The following is a 21,955-nucleotide window of genomic DNA, read 5'->3' on the forward strand; positions in this document are numbered from 1 at the left end:
GAGAAGCCCCTCTGGGGTAGTGATCTTACTACAAGCCATGGCAGTAGAGACTCAGAAGCTGTTCAGTTAAATCCTACAGTGAGTGTAGTCGTCATCCGTCACCACGTGAAACTGTTGCAATATTACTGACTATATTCCCTGTGACTATGCATTCCTGCAACTTACTTATTTTATAACTGGAAGTTTGTTGAGAATTTCACAATGTATATGTAAGTGTCAAATCACTATGTTGTACACTTGAAACTAATATTGTGTGTTAACTGTAGTTCTATAAACAACACCCTACAACTGACCCACATGAATTCCAGACATTATTAAATTAGACAACTACAGTTTTCAAGAAATATGCCCAGGAGATTATAGCTGTTAGATATGTGGTGTGAAAAGCAGTTTTTACATCAGAAAGCTATTTTTTACACAGGCTTTGCAATGTTTATAGAGCTGAGTCTGAGGTAATGTACTTAGGTTTACAGTCCCCTGAATATTGATTGCAGACTAGGGTTTTGTGGATGTCATGATGCAGAGAACCCTAGTTTCATTTTCTAATTAAAAAATATGGCTGCCCTGGTCCCCACCTCCCCGATTCACAAAGAGCTTGACTACCTCCGTGAGAAATGACTCTCCTGTAGGGCTCGATGACCTTCATGTCGATCCGCTGTTCCTGTTCTCCAATCACCACTGTCCTCCACAACCGGTTGTCCTCTCGTTCCTCTTCCGCTGTATACTCTGGGATAGACTCTGACTCTTGGCCAGAATCTTTGTTAGATGTGGAAACTTCTGGAAGTGAAGCACAGAGGAGGACTGAAGAGTTAAGACGCCACAGCTGAGGGAGTTCAACAAGCTATCTCCTGACAGAGCCACCCTGAGGGCACTTCCGGTTTGGCATAACTCTTACAGAACCGAACACCATCGTGACCATGTAAAGGACGTACGGAGAAGTCTTATTTATTAATGGATTGAACCACCAAGTTTGTGCTAAGGCCAAGTTGAGGGTGGGGATAGGTGCAGGGCTAGAGCTGCCTTGTGTCAGTGGACCAACGGAATATAGGCTGGTACCAATTCATCCTTGACCATACAGGTTGAAGACTAGGGACCTTTCTCATGGGGTAAAAAGCAATTTATCAGGCCCAGATAATTTTATTTTCCTTGGGCCACATATCCTCATATTTGCCAAGTGGTTAGTCTCTTGACGATACCCCACTCTAAGACTATTATAAAGGTATTGAGCCCCTTTCCCTACTGGGGGCAAATTTGGGCAGGAATACAGTGTTCCTTCCAATGGATTTTTCAAAATATGCTGCAGAAAGATTTTACATTAAGCAAGAAACAAACAACTGTAGACCAGAAATGCTCCAAGGCCAAACATTCAGAACACTCCTATTTTGTATTGCACGTGGCAATACAAAAGTCCACCGAACATTCTTTGGAGAAACACCTACTACCCACTCTTGAGCACCCAAAAAAAGAAAAGAAAAAGCAATAACCGTGTTAAGCCTTTTTAAAAAAGAATAAGCAGCAATTGTTTTATATTTACTTCAACTACTCCTAGAATTTAACAGTGGTTAATTCTTGGTATGTTTAAGTAATTTGAAGGAAAATATTTCTATTCCACAATAATTCTGTGAGATATTATCATTTTTATTTTTCCATTCATGGGAAAGGGCCTTTGATTTATATTGTACTTTACTTATATTCATTCCATGGCACTTTGATAAGAAGAGGAGTAATACTTCATCAGGTATCTACCATGTGTCAGGCATGGTAGATATCCCAGTAGGTATTATAGGTATTATAGTAGACATGCCTATGCAAAAACCGACTTTGAGTTAGTTTGCTCGCACTATACCCTAAATGTGTGACTGCCTCATTCTCTTTATTTTACCATCAGGCTGGGAATTGCTTGGGCCAAGAAAGTGCCAGAACCACTTTTATTACTCACCTCCACCAACCAACTCCATACTTAGCTTAAAAACCTGCTCAGAGCACTCAGTGAAAATTGAGGTGATGGTAAATAAAGGAAAGCTTGGGCAAGTTGCTGAAAATATAGGTAACTGGTAAGAGGACCACAACAAAGCCATTATGTTCTGGAAGACTCCTCAAGACACATTCAAACGTGTCTAATTACCTGTGACTTAGAACAGCAAACTGAAATTCAGTTGGGAAGCAATCCTAGCCTTTCTGCCAACACTAACAGCTACTACCACCTACAGAGGCTGCCTCCCTCTGCGTTCCCACCAGGGCTCCTCATCTTACTAAGGACAGAAAGCAGCAACTTTTGGCTTCAGACCAACTCTACGTCACTGGTGCAAATCCGTCCATCTGCCCTGGACTCCCAGTCTGGAATCCCTCCTGCTTCTCCCTTCCTCTTGGCTGAGGGCCCCTGGATGCTTATCTTCTCTCCCTTCCCGGGACCCTGTTTTCCATCTGGTCTCTGTGCCCTCAGAACTCGGGGCTGTGATGTGGGCTCGTCTTCAGTGTTCCTGTGCATACATGCTTTCCCTTCCTTACCACACGCCGGCCCCTCTTGATCTCATGTGGGGCTTTCCAGCCTGCTCCAGCTTAACACAGGTGATCTGTGGGGGGTGACCTTATTTTTTAAAAAAAAACCTTATATGTTGTATTCTCTTTTTTCTGGTTATGAAAATAAAATGTTACTAAAAGTTCAAACAATGCAGACATTGTCCATCAAAACTGCAAAGATCTCCAGTGCCACTCTCACTCATTACTGTTTGCTGTGTGTTCTTTTTATTGTGTACATGCACACAAGCTCACCCCCACAAAGTATGATTAGTCTATATATTCTGCATGTTTTTTGTTTGTTTTTAAAAAGCTCCAAACCCAGCACAGAACCCAGTGTGGGGTTCGAACTCATGACCCTGAGATCAAGACCTGAGCTGAGATCAACAGTAGGATGTTCAACCAGCTGAGCCACTCAGATGTCCCTATCTTGTTTTTTTTTTTTTTTTTTATTTTATTTGATAGAGATCACAAGTAGGCAGAGAGGCAGGCGGAGAGAGAGGGGGAAGCAGGCTCCCTGCTGAGCAGAGAGCCCCATGTGGAGCTCGATCCCAGGACCCTGAGATCATGACCTGAGCCAAAGGCAGAGGCTTAACCCACTGAGTCACCCAGGTGCCCCTATCCTGCTTTAAAAAAAAAATAAAAAAAAAAAAGATTTTATTTATTTATTTGAGAGAGAGAGAAAGAGCACCAGAGAGCTAGAGAGCTCGAGCATGGGGAGGGGTAGAGGGAGAGAGAGAAGCAGGCTCCCTGGAGCCCGACTCGGGGCTTGACCCCAGGACCCTGGGAACATGAACCGACCGAAGGCAGATGCTTAACTGACTGAGCCACGCAGGTGCCCCCTTTTTCTGCATATTTTAGACATAATTCTTCTGCTTTACTCTAAATCACCCCATCCCCATGGCCATCATTTTCTCTTTTAGAAAATGTCAGGACTCATTTAATTTATCCTCAGGGCCTCCAAATTTAACTTTTGGTCTGATGCCCTCTTCATTGAGAAATGCTTGATTTTCTTTGTCTTCTTTCCTTAATAACAAGCTTTTCTCCCTGGTGACTGTTGAAGTCAATTAAGCCCTGGGGAAGAGGCGACTCGAACGTGTTCCTTTGTCTCTCGGGATGATTTAGTGCACAAGCTCCCGCAAGTGCTGTGGTGTACCGACCACCACAGTGGGGAATCCATCGTCGGTGTGCAGTATGGGCTCCCTGGCGGTGGGGTCCACTGGAGCCTCCAGCAGGGACCCGTGTCTTGGAAAGGTGACCAGCTCTCCATACTGTGAGTGGACACCGATAATGTAACACTCTTTGCAGACATTGTCTGAACTTGATCTTATTAGAGGAAAGGCTCCTGTATGCAGTGAAGGAGTTTTAAAGTTGTTTTAGTGACAAAGAGCAGGAAGGCAGTTAATTTGATGGTAAAACCCAGCATTCACCAGTACAAAGAAGAACGTTTCTTACAGACCACACCCTATGGCCTAAGATTGCTTGTGGGTAAAACAAAATAAGATGATGCTTATTTTAGTTAGGGCTGGTTTATCCATATTTAAAACACAGAATCGATTTTATAAGCAGATTACCTGCTGGCTGTGAGGGCGGTGGAACATGGTAGGTGGGGAAGTTAAACGAAATGACTGTCCGATTGTCTGGGAAAAAATGGTGGAACATTTTATTCGCCCTGTAAACTGTGTGTTATTAAGGGTTCTAGGAAACGTAGCTTAGGGGTACCTGGGTGGCTCAGTCAGTAAAGCCTCAACTCTTGACTTTGGCGGAGGTTATGATCTCGGGGTCATGAGATGGAGCCCTGAGCTGGGCTTGGTGCGGGGCGTGGAGCCTGCTTAAGATTTTCTCTCTCCCCAACTCCCTCTGCTGCCCCCTGCCTCCCACACATGCTCTCACACACGCTCTCTCTCAAATAAGTAAATAAATCTTAAAAAAAAAAAAAAAAAAAAAAGGAAAAAAAGAAAAGGTAATTTAAATGAGGTCATTAACCATCACTTAGGAGCCTAGGAAGAAAAAAATATAAAAGCACATGAGTGTTTCTTACAACATCCTTATCAGAAATATTCAGGCTAGAATTCTTTATCATTTTTCCATTTCCCCTATGAAATGCTTTTGCTGAGATCTGAGTTACGGTAAAAAATAACTGAGGTGGGTTTGGAAAACAGAAATAGGTCATCATTTTTCTCACCTTTGGATAATTTTAAGTTTCTAGGATTAGTATTAAATAAAACATTTTTTTAAATAAAAAGGCTCTGATCTCCCTTAATTTGAGACTGACTTCCTAAATCCTTCAGTATCTACATATTTTTGGTATCTTTGGCACTTTAGTACCAGAGGAAGTCAAGTTTTAATTATATTGGTACTTTGATATTTTCCAACTATTTGGACATGACTATTAAAGAAAATTGCCTGGAAGTGGAGACCGATTTAATGTCTTTTGAGAGTGAGATTCAAAATCATTTCATAAGCGAAACCACACTGTGGGCAAATAATCTGCCAGAAATGCTTGGTCATCAGCTACAGAATGAAACAGGCGAATGGTATGAAAGTTCTTCAAGTGCCTGGTAAAGTAAGAGCCTTGAAGTCACAAAAGTGGCTGGATAAAAGGGCATGCACCGCACTGATGATTAAAATACTTAATATTGGGGCACCTGGATGGCTCACTGGGTTAAAACCTCTGCCTTCGGCTCAAGTCATGGTCACGGTGTCCTGGGATCGGGCCCCGCATTGGGCTCTCTGCTCAGTGGGGGAACTTGCTTCCTCCTCTCTCTCTCTCTGCCTACTAGTGATCTCTCTGTCAAATCAATAAAATCTTAAAAAAAATTACTTAATATTTATAAATCACCTAGTACAAATCCTAGTGCATAGTAGGCACTCTGAAAGGGTTTACTAAAGAAATCACTGAGCAAACATTTTGAAACACTGTGCCTCCCAAACTCCAATGTTGTTTAAAACGTATACACTTGGTTTCAAACGCTCCCAGGAGAAACCTGCAAACATGCAGCTTTCAAGCCCTGATTTCATTCCGTGGGACTAAAATGTACTCACTTCTCTTCTAGAGTCTGTCATCTCTCGCTGCCTGTTTATAAAATAAAGCTACTCAGAGGCCCTCTGTGTTTTCCATGCTTAATGTTTCTGTTGGTTTAAAACAGCGTCTGAGGATACATCTTACATGTGAAGATCAAGGTGGGCTTTACCATGTCACTTCCGTTAAAATTCTATCCTTTGAATTTAAGACTTAAATGGAGGGTTGTGGTTGTGAAACTGGTTCTTTCGACAAAACTCTGTCGACGAAATAAAAGGAACTCTGTCAGCCAGTGGCAGCTTTAATTACCGGTCCCTTCAGCCACTGCCACTTTGCTTGGCAGTTTTGCTATTTATAAACATAAAAGGTTCAGATGTGGTGTGACACGGTTCTCTCTAGGGCAAAAGGGAAGTGCAGGGGGTGGGGGGAGGGGCCAGCTCAACCCACAGCTGTCTTCTGGTGCATGGGAGGCAAGGCTGGACTCTTTCTTGCGGGAAGGTACTAGCAGCTCAAGGGCTGGGGCAGCTGGGGGCCGCCGGTGTGGATGGAGTAGCTGGGGAAGAGTCTGGGCATGGGAAGAAAGAAAACAAACTCAAGACCTTTCACCTTCTCTTTGTGGGCTTCGGCTTACAGAGTCAAATACCCGGATGACTGCAGAAATTCGAGAACACAGCCTCCGCGCAATATCAAATCTCTCCTTAAACAGAAGAAACTGTCGCACGGGTAGCTCAGCCATTTCCAGTTCTTTTGACTTGAGGAAATTAAGGCTTGTCCCCTGTAAAGGCAGGGTCTGAATCCGTGCTGGTCATGGTGGTGGTCCCAGGGGCTCAATGATCATTGGTTGAATTAATGAGCGAATCTGATGAATTTCCTAATTATGTTCTCCCAGGAACGACACTCTGTGCTAGGGCATCATTTCATTGTGGCATTTGTGTTTTGACCATAATGATTTTCCTAACATATAAAAAGCAAGGGCTGTGTCCAGGATACTCTGGCTTTGAAATTAAAATATTACAAAGTCAGAGATACCACCCTGCAAAACAGAAACCATGGAATGCCATTTTATAAAGCAAATACTCTGTATTTGCATATAATTTCTTAACTCATGGTACGGAGCAAGAGAAAGAACGAAAATGAGGCTGATATTTCTGTCAGGAATGTCAGTGTTTGACCCAGCAACGCTTAATTTTCTTCCTTTTTGTTCTTCACTCCCAGGCCATCCCACATTCCTTCCTATTTTGCTGGAGATAGAGCAACGAGCATAATAAAGGCCCTGCGCTCACAAAGCAGATGTTCTAGTGGGAAGGAAAAGATAATGAACATAAACCAAATACTTAAATGATAGGATTTCCATTACTGACACATGGAAAATAAAATAAGTAGACGTATTATAGTGACTGAGGTAGAAAGCGACCAGGTTGGGAAGAGGTGAGGCACTCTTTTGGTGATGGAGGTCAAGGAAGGTCTTGAGAGGGTGACGTCTGATTAAGAGCTGAACAAAGAGAAGGAGCCAGCCATGAATGACCTTCAAGGAAGAACATTCCAGACAGGGGGAGCTTGTATAGAGAAATATTAAGCTCTAATTTCTCTGCTCCAGATTTTATCTTCCAGATTCAGTTCTCTTTCTCTGCAAACCCATTCCCAATTTTCTTACAAATACAGCATGGAATAGTTTTCCCACAGCCCCCGGGCCTAGCACAAGGCTTGCCAAGAATAAGCATTTAACAGAAGATCAGAGGCTATGTGGCTCTGTGAACCACACCTGTTCTGTTATACTCCATACGGCCTAACACAGCCACCTATGACATGAGATACAAACAAAAGCTTCCAGAAATCACAGGAAGGAGCCACCAGCAACAAAATGGGAGGTTTGTTCCCAGGGCCCCTTAGATAATCTTTCACTTTTCACATAACTTTGGCCTTGACCACTGGGCCACTTACCATGCCCCGTGTACTCAAAAGAATCTGCTTCGTCAGGGGTATCGAGTTCATCCACGTTGATATCGATTTCATCTGGACTGTCCAGGTTATCATCAGAGAGAATAGAGCCTTCACTTTGATCCAGAGAAAGATTGATATTTGGAGCTGTGAGTTTGATTCTCCGAGGATGAGCGTCGTTAAGATCCAGAGAATTAGGAGGTTCTAAAGAAGAAAAAAAATAGGAACATCAAGTACTAGACCACATACGCGGCTGCCAACAGTGGGTGTGAGAGCCCCAGTGAAAAACATTTTTAAGGTCCTACAGCAAAGGCACACCTGCTAAAAACCTGACATGGAATTTGGACCCCTTCTTGACCAGCAGGCCTCAGGACTGGCTCATCACAACCACACCAGCCCTGGCCACATAGAAATAAAAAGTGGGAGCCGTTGCTAAAGGAGCAGAAAACCAGTTTTCAGACCTGCCCTGTTCAGGTTTGAGAACTTGACACTGATCGAACAATGGATTGAATTTTTATGATGCGTAAGAAAAACAGCTAAGCATACACGGTTCTTGTAGACTTCACTCCTATGGAATGTAGGATAAGAAACTGATCTATTATGCTCATGGGCACTCTCAAAATACTTCTCTGTAATTCCTAACAACTCTGTGTATGATCTGTAGTGAACTTTCTTTGACTGGCATTCTATTGTTTTTTTTTCTTTTTTCTTTTTAAATAAAACTGAAGTATCTTCCCAAATTACATTATTTGCTCAAGAAGTCACTACCTTTTAGGCTAATGTTTCTTGACATTGGTTTCTGTATCATAAGTGACAGTCTTCATATGGTAAGGCTCACGGAAGTGGCTCCCACCCCCTCAGTACAATATGCATCCTCCCCCTACTGTGACTTTCACTTAATGGAAGTAGAGCTGGAGAAGTCATTTTAAACCAAATCAACCCCAAATCAACAATGGTAGAAATTTAGTCTAAAAATAGAAATTTTAGGATTCACTACTACAAAATTTCTGAAAGGCCATCTGGTATACCTCTCAGTTCTGGAACTGTATTTCTAGTCTCGTCCTGAGGAAAGTGATTCTGTTTCTTTGTCAATAAAATTTTTTTTCTGCATAGAACATCACCCAAACTGTGTTCCATGTAATGCTTTTATGTATTCTACTTTAAAAAGTTTCTATTAACCAGTAAGTTTGAAAAACATTGGGTTTCTAAATGATAGGAATTCTCAGAGCAGTGCTGTCCAGAAGTTTTTTTGTGATGACAGAACTGTTCTATATGCTTTTGAGCCCTTGAAAGGAAGCTCGTGCAACTGAAAAACTGAACTTTAAAAGTTTATTTTAAATTTCAATTAAATAGCCACATGTAGTGAACCACTACCATACAGGATAATTGTAGCCTTCATACCTGTATCATTCACAAGTGCATTATGAAACTTGAAGAGGAGTGCGGATATAAAGTGGCTACAGGCTTATTTAACCAGAGAACATTTAAAAATAATTAGGTCACATGACTGATATCTTGAAAAATGCACTTTAAAATACTTGGACCGAAAAATAAATAAATGATTGACTCGCTTTTTCCTCCTCCATTCTAGGCTTGGCTGATAGCATCAGGGTTCAGGGTCTTGGCATGATCCTGAAGCTGGTATAGTGCTCAGGAGAGACGTTAGTACTAAGGGAGGGTAAGGTGAAACTGGAAATTTAAAATTCTTCTTATATGTGCCTTGAGCTGGAAACCCGTGGCAGGTAGGGTTTTTGTTTGTTTCTTTGAATAATCAGGATACCGAGCCTTCTTGACATCACGTTTTTCATTTTACACATTCTCACACTTTAGTATAAGTGCCCCCAAGAGGGCACTTCGGTGTTAGTTAGAATGTGGTATCCTGATAGAGGATAGCCACTGATCATACACTGGTTGTTACAGCCGTGGCCCAGGAGGTCAAAGGCAGCCCACACTAGCGAGCATCAGTGTTTGAATCAACTCAGAGATTAACCAAATCCAGCCTAACACCCTCCTCACACATATTTTTTTCTTTTCTTCACTTTTATCACTGACATCACAAGTCAGATGCATAGGAAATGGTTTTCTCACTGAATAATGACAAGGCCTGGATATAGACAAGTGCTGAAGGAAATGAACAAATGTTCCTCTCACCAGGCCTCATGTCTGTAGCACCGGGGCTCGGCATTCCCTCCTCAAAGGGGATGTCCATGCCTACATCCTCTGACGGCAGTCTGAAAAACAAAAACAAAAAGCAAAGCAGAGTGTGTAAAAATTCGTGTGGGATTGAATTTTCTCTGAAAAGGCAAATCAGAGTTTCCAGGATAACCTTTCAATTTGCTTGAAATAAACCCAAGTATGTGTACTGAAGCCGGCATAAGTGGCCCCGTTTAGAATAAAGACTTTTCTGCAGTTATTGTGAAGAAGAACCATTGGGTACCTGTATACACAGCAAGCCATTTCTCCTACTAACTCACACAAGTAAGCACACACCAAGGGAAGAATCAGAAGCAGGAAAAGCAATTAACAAATAAAATATACTTACGGTGGGCATCGAATAATACTTTTTCAACAAAAGAGGCAACACATGTGCTTTGGAGTAAAGACAGAGCTGACTTCGTATATAACTCTTCCTCTGTGTCAGTTTGAGCACATTAAATTGTTGTCAGCAGAGGAAAGCAGACTCTGCTGGTCTCTCTTTATCAGTAAAACAGAGATACACCATCTACCACATTGAGTTGCTGAAAAATTAAGCAATAAATGTAAAGTGCCCAACATTCATAATAAGGCACCCACTGATGTTATCTCCTATCCTTTTAGAATATTTAGAGACTTGGTGTGAATTATATGTCAGTGAAGACAGTTCTGGTCATGAGATACCATCTCTTCTTTCTAAACAGTATTGAGCCCAGGACTGGTAAGCCTAGTGGAGGGGAACAAGAAAATATTGGAGAAAATTGTGACAAACGTATATGTTCTCGTGGGAAGCTGGCCACTGATCACGGTGAATTCCCCTGGATCTGTTTTTACCTCCTGTTCCTTGGTCAGTACATCCCCATTTATCATGAGAACCTATTTTTCTTCTTGATGCCCTCCATGTAACTTCACTCCTCTAGGGTGAGTCCTTGTGATGTAGGCACTAATCTAAATTTAAGCATGATAAACCTTTGCGTTAGTGTTCTAAATTTAATCTTTTCCTCCTTATTGTCGACACTTTCCTCCACTTGAATGTGGGTCTACCAAATCTGGAATTTGCTTATCTGGATAATCAATCTCCAGGCTCCGAGTCGAAGCCCTTGTGTCAGCAAAGCACGATGATGAAAAAATTCTTGGTCTCTAGTGAGACGACGTAATGCTTCATTTATTTAACAAATAGGCAGTGAATACCTACTCTGTGCTGATCATATAGAGGAACAAAACTGATGAGCCTCTTTATTGTGGAGATGGGACGAGGAGGTTCAACTAGTGACTATCACCCATTGCTCAGTGCTGCTCCCTGAGAGTGAATGGCCGCATGGTTACTCATCAAGCCCAAAGAGTCCTTCAAAAACACAACCTCAGGAAGTATCTTTCATCATACACTTGCTGGGGCTTCTGTCCTGTGTGTTCTCTAAAATGAATCCTGCACCCCTGGAGAAGGACAGCGGGCAAGAGGTTGGTGTGTAAATCAAAGACAAAACCGTATGCGCAGGAACAAGATTGGCGGTGTCCAACAGACACCATCCTGGGTGGCAGCAAACCAAATTATTTAGCAATAGAGGTGTGGTGGTGAACAAAGAGAAGACCTGGGCTAGGCCCAGGTTTGAAAGGCCTGGGACCCAGAGGGATGGTTTTCCAAGATGCTGCAGTTTTTCAGATTTTCTTGCAATGATTCCTTGTCATGTGACGTAAACTGTGTCTGTTCTCCTTGACATACACCCTTCAGTACCTATAAAGTAGCAGACTTGAGGGGCACCTGGGTGGCTCAGTGGGTTAAAGCCTCTATCTTCAGCTCAGGTCATGATCCCAGGGTCGTGGGATCGAGCCCCGCATCGGTCTCTCTGCTCAGCAGGGAACCTGCTTCCCTTCTTCTCTCTCTGCCTGCCTCTCTGCCTACCTGTGATCTCTGTCTGTCAAATAAATAAATAAAATCCTTAAAAAAAAAAAAGTAGCAGACTTGATTTAAGAGCAGCTGGGACCCAGTCTTAGTTCTATCACTCACCACATGTCACATGACAAGTTATCTAATCTTCCTGTGCCTCAGTTTCCATACCAATAAAAGAGGGAGAATGTGTGATGCCTAAAAATAACACTAAAAGGAAACAAAGTTATCCATTATTATTGTAGTTCTTTTTGCCATCTAGTCTAACTGCCTGCTGTGTCAGCCTTGAAGCTTCATGACGACAGGAACCATGTCTGTCTCGACTGTTATGTCTCCAGCACCTGGCAGAGGTCAATATCCAATAGATATGTGTTGAGTTGAATTACCGAGCTTGAAATTACCTAAATGTCCATGGACATTATTTCCTCTAGTCTTCTGAGTCAACCTTAAAAAACAAAAAGCCATTTTAGCTGTACCTACTTCATTGAGCACATAAGGGTGTAGCCTTAGCTCAAAAATAAATATGAGAGCTTTAAAATAAACAGCTAGCATCAGTCTCAAATTTGTGTAGGTTTTCTGTGCGACAAGATGGATGGACATAGAGGGTATTATGCTAAGTGAAATCAGCCAGTGAGAGACAAATACCCGTATGATTTCACTTGCACACGGAATCTTAAAAACAAACAAAAGAAACAAACAAACAAACAAACAAAACAGAAACAGACCTATAAATACAGAGAACAAAGTGGTGGTTGCCAGAGGGGAGAAAGTCAGGGGAGGGGCAATATGGGGAAAGGGGAGTGGGAGACGGAGCCTTCCAGCTATGGAAAGAAAAGTCATGGGGATGAAAGGCCCAGCATAGGGAATAAGGTGGCATTGTAACAGCACTGTACGGGGACAGATGGCCCCAACACTTGTGGTGAACATGGCATAACACAGAATCACTATGTTGTACACTTGAACCCAATGTTGTGTGTCAACTATACTTCAATTAAAAAAAAAATTGTAGGTTTTGTTACTCTTCGTAAGTTATGGGCAACATCATGAAACAATTGAATGAATCCTAGCTATGAGGATATACTTGTAGGTTATAATTCTATGTTAATACTAACAAACCGATTAGCCCTGAGAAACTTATCCAACCCCCTTTGTGATTTTAAATGGAGACAATAAATATGTAATATCACAGTGACTGTGGAGAATAAATATAATACACTTGAGTACTCCATAAATTACAAAGCATTGACTAAGTTTAAGGTAGTACATTCCCTCATTTTAGACATCGTGTCAGGATTAGGGATTTAACTGAAGGATGTGTCAGGGTTGGACAAAACATTAACGAAGATAGCTACAAGTTGGGTATTAGCCTAGGTAAGAGAAAATTTCAGTATGGCATAAATCTCCATAGAGCCTGTAAGTGCCCTTGAACTCACTGACGTTATTGAATAGAGCCTTTTTCTCTCACCACCTTTTTTGCAACACAGAGCTGAGACCCTATTAAGAAGGTGCTGGAAAGCCACTGTTGGCATGCATGGGGGAAGGGAAGCTGAAGGTTGTGGTCAGGGGCAAGCAGAGAAGAGGGACTCCCACAAACCGTGGGTATCACAGCAGGCCATAGGGGCATTTTAGGAAACCCACAGGGAGAGAAGGAAAGCTGAACCAAAATAGCCTGGAGGCAAACCTGGAAGAAACGCAAGTCGTGTTCATTGTAAATACTTCTTCAACCACATTCATGCCTTGGGTCCGTAAATATTTATAGAAATGACATGGTCAAGCAGAGTTGTTGGCAATTGAGCAAAATGGAGTTTTAGGATCAATAATGTAAGCCTCTCGGGATCTATTAGGTAACAAGTCAGTCCAGAGTGAAGATAAATATTTTACCTTATCCATCCATAGCCACTATTTAATTTGGGGTTTTCTGTATACAGAACGGAGCTTACCAAAGAGGCTGAGGGAATTGTAAAACACAAATCCGACTCTTCTGGGGCTGACCTCCCAAAAAGATGCTCAGCTCCATGTCTCCATCTAGAGGATGGATTCGGAACTGTTTATTTGCAGAATGGTTTTATAATCCTTCCTGCTCTTGACCAAATATTTCTAGCTCTTGGCCTTCTGGGTACAGGGTAGAATTGTACTTTCCTGTCCTCCTTGGAAATCAGGGTGGTCGGGTGATTTGCTTTGACAGATGAAGCGAGAGTGGAAGTGGCAGGTGTGGTGTGGCAGGTGTAGGGTGGAAGAATTAGGCCTGAGCAGGAGTGTGGGTGCCGTGGGCTGCTCCCCGTCTAGATGGCTGAGTTGGCGCTCTGTCAGGCCGCAGCCAAGTGGCTATGAGAAGCAGAGGGCCCTACTTGAAGCTCATTGAATATGTAAGAAGAGAAGAATTTTTATTGTGGCTTGCCCCTAAAATGTTGAGTCTGTCACCATATCCTAATCCCGTCCATTCTGACCAGCACAGCTGGCCTCTATTACTGGTTTTGAAGGGATTATCTGACTCATACTCTGCCCTAATTTGGGAAACCCATTTCCTCTATTGTCAACCTAGGCTCATGCTGATGGTACCTATCTCGTCTGGGTTACTAAAGCACGAAAGAACATTTTGAAAAACGAGAACAAAAGCTTGGAAAGACATCAAATGCTTTCAAGTGCTTTATAAGCTTGAGTATTTATATATCATCTTTATGGTTTTTCCATCTAGAACCTTCAATTCACTTAATGTTTTTCTTTAAATTGACTTATTTAGTTAAGTAAATTTATTGAGAAAGGAACATTTGCATGACTTGTATATATAGAAACTTAAAATCACTCACCTAGAATAGTTACATAAATTAAATATAATGACAATAAAACAATGTTATTAAATTCAAGGAAGGGCTGAGTTTCTGGGCTCTGACTCTGAGACATTCTCTCTTTGCTGAAATAAATAAATAAATAAGCAAAAATAAAATAAAATAATCAGAAAGTGTCTGGCAAAGTGTAATGCCATGCATCATTACAAATACAAAGAAATGCTATATAAGCCCAAAAAGTAATTAATATATTTCCAAGCTTGAAAGAAATGAAACGAAATCCCCAGGTGCAAGAAACAGTGTTACTCCAGAAATCTGGTGAAACAGTAGCTCACAGAATTTTAGATTGGACACAGTTTGAGAACTCCCCAGAAGAAGTGACCTCCAGGTACTGGAAGAAAGACCTAGACCAGAACTTCTAAATAAGGCACTTATTTTAAGGAACTTAAAGAACTTTAAGGAACTTAAAGGACTTAAAAGAACTTAAGGGAACTTAAAGAACTTAAAGGGACTAAAGAACTGCCCCCTTAATGAAAAGGGGATGAGAAGAAACTCTGGTCTCTGGCCTTGGAAAGCAAGTCTGCCTGGAATCTTGGGCAGACTATGAAGAGGAACCTATGAGGAGAATTAGAGACATTACTTGTATGCCAAGCCTGTTTCAACTGGTATCACCTGAATGATATAGGGAACCCAAGTCAAGAGATTCAAATTAAAATTCATCTAGAACCACTGAAGGCCTAAAGCTCTAGGGTTCCAGAAGAATCAAATGTGAAGTCTCTTGGTAGTGTTACTTTTACAATCTGGGATTCCCTGGAGATTCACTTAGGAGAAAGAAAAAATCCTCAGAAAGATGAGTTCACACCAAAAAACCAAAACAAAAAATAACAACAACAACAAAAACACACACACACCAAAAATCCAAACCATAAATTACACTAGGGAAAAAAAGCACCATGAGGGATTGCCATCAGATTCAGCAGACAGAAGAATTAGCAATACAAGTACCCCCCTCCCAGAAAAGGAACAGTATGAAAGAGATTCTAATGACTCAAGAATAACTTTAAAACCTTTGCTGTGAAAGCACTGAGATCTGGGGCTGTCTGTCATAGCGGGTAATGTCACTTACCCAGAGCAGCCATGTTGCTTTTAAAAGGAACATCTAACAATAATGTATAAGTGCTGACAATAAAGTGACATTAAAAAAGTCAGAAAAATACAAACCGCAGGAAGCCAAGGATCACAATATTAAAATCAAAAGAGATAGATTTTTAGGCAGAAAAGCATTCTTAAACCTGAAGAAAGTTATTATTTTGTGATATAACGAATTACTCTTCAGGGGCGCCTGGGTGGCTCAGTCGTTAAGCATCTGCCTTTGGCTCAGGTCATGATCCAGGGTCCTGGGATGGAGCCCTGCATCAGGCTCCCTGCTCAGCAGGAAGCCTGCTTCTCTCTCTTCCACTCCCCCTGCTTGTGTTCCTCCTTTCCCTGTGTCTCTCTCTGTCAAATAAATAAATCTTTAAACCAAACAAAACAAAAACAAAAACCAAAAACCCCAAATAACTCTTCAGAAGATGTAATCATCTGGAGCCTACAGGCTTTCAACAACATAGTCCCAAAATAAAATAAAAGTTGAATATAAATTACAAGGAAAAATTGATTTCATGAGGGAAAATCTATATATACTTCTCAAGAATTTATAAATCAATCTGAAAAGATGCATAAAGATATACATCTGAACAATGTAATAGGATAGCTTGATCTAATGGACTTCACTCAATAAAAATACACCATATTTTTCAAACTTATAGAAACTGACTATAAAGAATGTCTCATAAAACATCGGAAGTCAGTATCACACGTACCATAATCTCTGCCCTCAGGCACATACATCTAGAAACCAATCATGAAAAGATGATTTGGAAACTGAGAAACACATTTGTAAGCAGGTGACCACAAAGCTCTATGAATTAAAATTTGTGAAGGCAGCTAAAGAAAATTCTAGAGGAAAATAAACGGCTTTGAATTCAGATCTTAGAAAATAAAGTGGACTGAATTAGCTGAGTTCAACTCAACCCAAGGAAGTTGGAAAAATAACCATGCTCTTATGGGATTCTGTGCTGTTTGTATTAAATCTGTGTACCACCTCTCATGATCATGAACACCACCAAGTTGGGGAACAGTGACAGAAATGGAACTGAACATGGGTGCCACGTGCATTTGCTGATTTTGTGTTTCTGGTACTTGGCGCTTCTTCCTAAAAGTTAGCATTCAGTACCATGGCAGGCAAGACACCCCCTAGTGGAGAACCACAGACATACAACTCTTGAAATGCACCTTCTTAGACCATATACAGAGAAGTTAAGTACAGGCTACATTTCACATCCTTCCAGTATTTCTGAATCTAGAAGGATTTAATTTGTGTTGTAGGATTAGCCATGCCCGACACCAGGGGCTTTTCAATATGAAACGAGCAGCAAACCAAGACTCTGGTACACATGTCTCTAGCATTTCTAAACAGTAATGTTTCCCAACAGGCATATATATGCCTAGCAGTAGGCAGCAAACCTATTGGAGAATAATCATTCTTACAAGATGGACTGCTAAGAAACTTGGCTCTGAAGAGGTAGGGTAGCAGGTTAAGGTGTTCACTGATTGTTCTTTGGAGAAATATCAGATATATTCAGGAAAAATGATTATATATAAAGTTCCTTTATGTTAGAGTTCCTAAAATTCTCCTGGCTTCCTTCTAGTCACATAAGATCTACTGGATTGATAAAGTTGCTTTCTAGAAATGGCGATAAAAAGAAGAAAGAAAAACCAAACAAAACTTTTCATGAGGTGCCTGCCTTCCTTTGTGAAGTGCATAAATTAGCCCTTGAAAGCCCAACAGTTGGAGGACTGCCATTTCAGGATTCTTGTCTGATAAAGGAGGCTGCACAATTTAGGGTAAGAGTATTTGCCACTCTGTGAACCCTCGGCACTTACCAAATTACTCAAACGGGAAGCAAGCCAGAGGCCGCCCTGGGGCTTCATGCTCTGCTTAATCAAGCTGATCCCAAGAAAAGGATGGGCACTTAGGTCCACAGGAAACTGGGTTTGAGCCCATAAAATGAGGCTCTGGGCAACAATAACCTAGGCTTCCTTGACCTAGAACAGATAAGTGCTGTGGCCCCCAGAAGCCAGCCAGTCAGGGCAGATAGGAAAGGGGTGATGGCAGGGAAAGTAGATGACAAAGTAAGGCAGAGAAGCACTGGGCATTCACCCAAAGACTGACCTCTCTAGGGATTTTGCAGAAACCCACACACCATGCCATCTGTTCTCAGCTTCTCAGAGGAGCGGGACACAAAGCAGTCTCCTTACCCAGGGTCAGATTCTGAAACTCTGCAGGTAGCAAAGATTACTCGTAGTGCAAATGACCCTTGAATAAGTTCTTGAGGTGTTCCCTAAATTGTAATATATGTGGTTAAAATCCTTTGTGTATAAAATCATTTACAATAAATCTTACGGACGCTGAAGTTTGAGAACACTGAGCAGGAAGAGAAGGAGGCTGTAATACCATTTCAACTGTATTCAGCATCTCCTCCACACAGACCCCGTACATCCTACATTCTCTGTGGTGGTTTTTAAAAATGTCCAGAAATTCTTTGACACTCCTTGCAAAAGTTGGAGCCCAGTTCCCCTTCCCTTCAGTTTAGGTTGAGTTTAGCAACAGCTTCTAAAGAACAGAATAAAGTAGAAGTGACAGTGCATGACTTGTAAGAGTAGGGTCCTAAAAAGCAGTGTGGCTTCCTCTTTGCTTTCTTGGGTCACCCACTGGGACAGGTCAGCTGCCATGTGGTAAGGACACTCAGGCACCCCTATGGAGAGCTCCATGTGGCGGGGAACTGAGGCTTCCAGGACAAATCCAGGAAGGAATGGAGGAAGCCTGCCCACAGCCACGTGAGTGACTCACCTTGGAAAAAGCTCCTCCGGCCCCCATCAAGCCTTCGAATGACAGCAGCCCTAGCCGGTGTCTTGAAAGCTGCTTCCTAAGAGACCCTAATCAGAACCACCTAGCTGATCACCCTTGGATTTCTGACTGACAAACTGTGAGAGAATAATGTTTGTTGTTTTATATTGCTAAAGTTTGAGATATTTTAATATACAGCACCATCCCAGTGAATGTCTCTATTACCTGAGCACCCAAACCTCCAAACTAGCCTTCATTCTTACTTGCCCTTCTTTTTAAACCATTTCCCCTCCCATCCGGTTGACCAGCCCATCCTGTAGATTTGCCTCACATCTCCTGTCCATTCTCACTAATGCCACTTATGCGAATGCATAAATGCTCATGTCTGTTCCTTCCTTGCAGGAACCTGTTTCCCTTTTTCTTCTTCTGATTTTTACTCCCCACACCCTCCAAAGCATTTACTGAATCTCCTTCTCAATCTAACCCTCTTGTTTAAATCCCTGCAGGGATCCCCACTGCCTGAAGGAAAGGGTCATGAGGTCTTCCTGCTCTGCCCCTCCCTCCCCCATGCCAAGCGAGAGCCTCCTCTCCTCTTGCCCACTCCCTGCTTGGCTCTGCTAATCTTGCTTGTCTTCAACTACTTGGCTTGGACATCTCGGTCTCCGATCTCACCCCCAACCCACACAGTTGGGTCAGGTTATAAAGCAGAAAAACTAACTATTGAATAAACGCCTTATTTAGACGTGAAGATGCCCACTCTTCTGGAAAGTGCTTCTCAGTGTCTCGTATCGGAACTTGGTGATCAAAATGCTCTACTGACAAATCACTTTTGTTAACAAGTTTAGCTTTCTTCCAAAAAGAATTTAGGAATGTTACTGTCTCTTACACAAATGATATGACAAAGAAGTAACTGCTCTAACACAAGCAAGAGGAGCTCAGCTGGTGGCCTCCTGTGTCCTCCACGTCAGCAACATGAAGCTCCCCGCTGACATTAGGAGGACCAGGTTCTTGTAGAGGGTGGGGAGAAGTGGACAACTGTGGGTCTTCTGAATTGAAGCCAGTCTTGGGTGTGCAGGCCAATGGCTTCAGCAGGTGGCCAAATGATGGCATCCTGGGCACCAGCCCCTCCGACCCTGCCCACCCACCACCTCACCAGCTCAGCTCCATCTGGAATTCATCCTTTGTGGAGAGGAGGCTGCGGGCGCCTCCTGCCCTACCCCCATCCAAGGAAACAGGCTCACAAGGCTTCCTCTCCAGCCACAGAGCAATGCACTGGGGGCACTGACTTAGTTTTATTTCCTTCCCTTCAGACGTTCAGGAGCATGTAGACTCTGGCACAGAGAATACGGATGCGAGCCTACAGAGATACTCTTCCAACTGCTGCTCAAGTAATCATACTTGCTAGTAGAGGAGTGAAGTCTGACTTCTCCAGAGCTGGGCTCAGCAGAGATTTTCTCTAAAGGGCCAGACACTAAAAGTGTTAGGTTTTGCAGACCATACGGTCTCTGTGGCAACTACTCAACTCTGTCACAGCACGGGGTGGGGGAGAGAGGAGGGGGAGGAGATAGGGGGTCTGGGGGGTGTGGTGGGCAGCCATAAGGAATATGTAAATGAAGGGGTGTGGCTGTGTTCCAATAAAACTTCAGGGACCAAAATAGGTGGCCCTACTGGACTGGACCTGGAGGCGACAATTTGCTGAGCCCTGTGAAAACAACTTGAGTAAAATTTCATTTCTCAAAGTTGGAGGAAAAAACATATATATATATATATACATATATATATATATATATAAAATTGTGAAGTTTTAATGTTTTGTGCAAGTGGCACAAAATTAAGTGTGAGTATAAAGAGTATAAGCTGAGGTAGTTTGGGGCTTTATTTATCAAAATGATAAATAAATGATAAATGCAGATAGCTTTCAACCAGCTATTCCAATGGCAGGAATACACAGAGCAGAATATTCACAGATGTACACCATGACATATGTAAAAAGATGTTTACTGTAATAAAAATGTGTTTTTTTGAGTAGTATGAATTTGATGGTGATATACACACGAGCTAGTTGAAATCCTCCCTAATTACTGCTGGCCCAACTGTACTGTTTTCATCTCCCTTCCCCACTTTATGTTATCTTGTCACTTTCGGTTATTAAAATCCAATTCAGTTTAGAGCTGCTCGTTTCTCATCTTAAAATCTTTCTCCAAAGCTAAGTGTCAGGGACCTCAGGATAGGGAGGCTCTTCCCTCTCCCCCCCCCCCTCATCTTCCTCAGATGTCCTAGGTCCAGAGAAGGGGTGGGGTGGGTGGGATCATGCAGTGGGCACTGGGAGCGCCTGGGCTGCACTTCTACTGCCACGCCTCTCCCCAGCCAGGTTGGGAGGCAGCTCGGTTCTCTCTAAAGCCCCAGCCTCTGCTTCCCTGAGGGTCCATGGGCTCTCCCCCTGTCTTCTCCTTTGGTACCAGAGACCTGGCTTGACTTCATTTTCTTCATTCCGTCCTCAGCTCCTGGCGCTGCCGTTGGCTGGGGACTTTTCACCTTGAGTGGCATATTAATACGCTGTGGAGGTCGCCATCACAAAGAACACAGCAGATTTCTCCCAATTCTGGAAACTAGAAGTCCAAGAGCAAGGGGCCAGCCAAGTTGGTTTCTCCTGAGGGCTCTCTCCTCGGCTTGGAGATGGCTATTTGCTCCCTGTGTCTTTACATGGTCTTCACCTTTATGTCTGTCTGTGTCCTTATCTCCTCCTCCCCTTCTTTTTTTAAGATTTTAATTAATTAATTTAAGAGAGTGAGAACGAGAGAGAGAAGGTGTAGGGGGGAGGGGCAGAAGAAGAAGGACAAGCGGACTCTGTGCTGAGCCCGCCCTGAGGCTCCCTCCCACAACACTGAGATCATGACCTGAGCTGAAATCAAGAGCTGGGTGCTTAACCGACTAAGCCACCCATGCACCCCTAATCTCTTCTTATAAGGACATAGACCATATCAGATTAGTGTCCCATTCTTAATGACCTCACTTCAATTTAATTACCTCTTTAAAGACCTCCATCTTCAAATACTAGGGATTAGGACTTCAATATAGGAATCTGGGGCGGGGATGGGTAACAATTAAGCCCGTAACAGGTGGGGTGCTACTGAATGACTCAAGCCCACCCTGCCCACCAAGCTCACCCTACCCCACCCTGCCGTGACAGTGCAGGTCACTCTCTGCCACCTTCGTCAGGACACACAGAGAAGTCCACTGCCTATGTAGACCTCTGATGGGAGTAAGAAGACGGTCTCCCTTGTGGAAGGTTTTCTCAATCTCTACCCGATTCTCCTGCAGCAGCCCGCACTTGGCTTTGGAGAGGCAGAAAGGGACTCCCCCCACCATTCCTAACCAACAGTGACTTTTGAAAATTCCCTCACACTTCTCCTCCCCAATCTTCCACTCATATGGGCTGGGGTGAAGGCTGACCTTGGCAAAAGTGGGTCGATTTTTAAGAGGCCTTGGGGGAAGCATCCAATCCAACTGCTGAGAGCACCCTACCATCTCTTTCTTTGGGAAATGGAGTACTGTGCACCACTGTGCCCTAAGCTTTGGATCCAAGTTGTCCATTCACTGACTAAAGGAAATTTCTACTTAAGTAATTTATTTTTTTAAAATAATATGAGGAATAATCTAAATGC

General features: G+C 42.7%; 1 protein-coding gene and 1 long non-coding RNA gene across 7 annotated transcripts in view; one reads left to right on the forward strand and one right to left on the reverse strand.

Moving 5' to 3' along the window:
• PRUNE2 (prune homolog 2 with BCH domain) overlaps positions 1-21,955 on the reverse strand; it is a 260,295-nt gene that overhangs the window by 28,424 nt on the left and 209,916 nt on the right. For all 6 annotated transcript variants that reach the window (XM_082694463.1, XM_082694459.1, XM_082694462.1 and 3 more), the window contains exons 10-12: positions 9,629-9,708; positions 7,481-7,681; positions 604-777 (exon numbers count right to left, since the gene is read on the reverse strand). In XM_082694463.1, the coding sequence (XP_082550589.1) occupies positions 604-777; positions 7,481-7,681; positions 9,629-9,708 (455 nt within the window). The remainder of the gene's footprint in view (positions 1-603; positions 778-7,480; positions 7,682-9,628; positions 9,709-21,955) is intronic.
• Positions 5,975-8,584, forward strand: LOC309845967. The gene is made up of 3 exons (XR_014301631.1): positions 5,975-6,037; positions 6,173-6,262; positions 6,755-8,584. It is a non-coding gene; the product is annotated as an uncharacterized lncRNA (long non-coding RNA).

This window comes from Mustela nivalis (genome assembly GCF_964662115.1).
Source record: "Mustela nivalis genome assembly, chromosome: 13".
Classification (NCBI taxonomy): Eukaryota; Metazoa; Chordata; class Mammalia; order Carnivora; family Mustelidae; genus Mustela; species Mustela nivalis.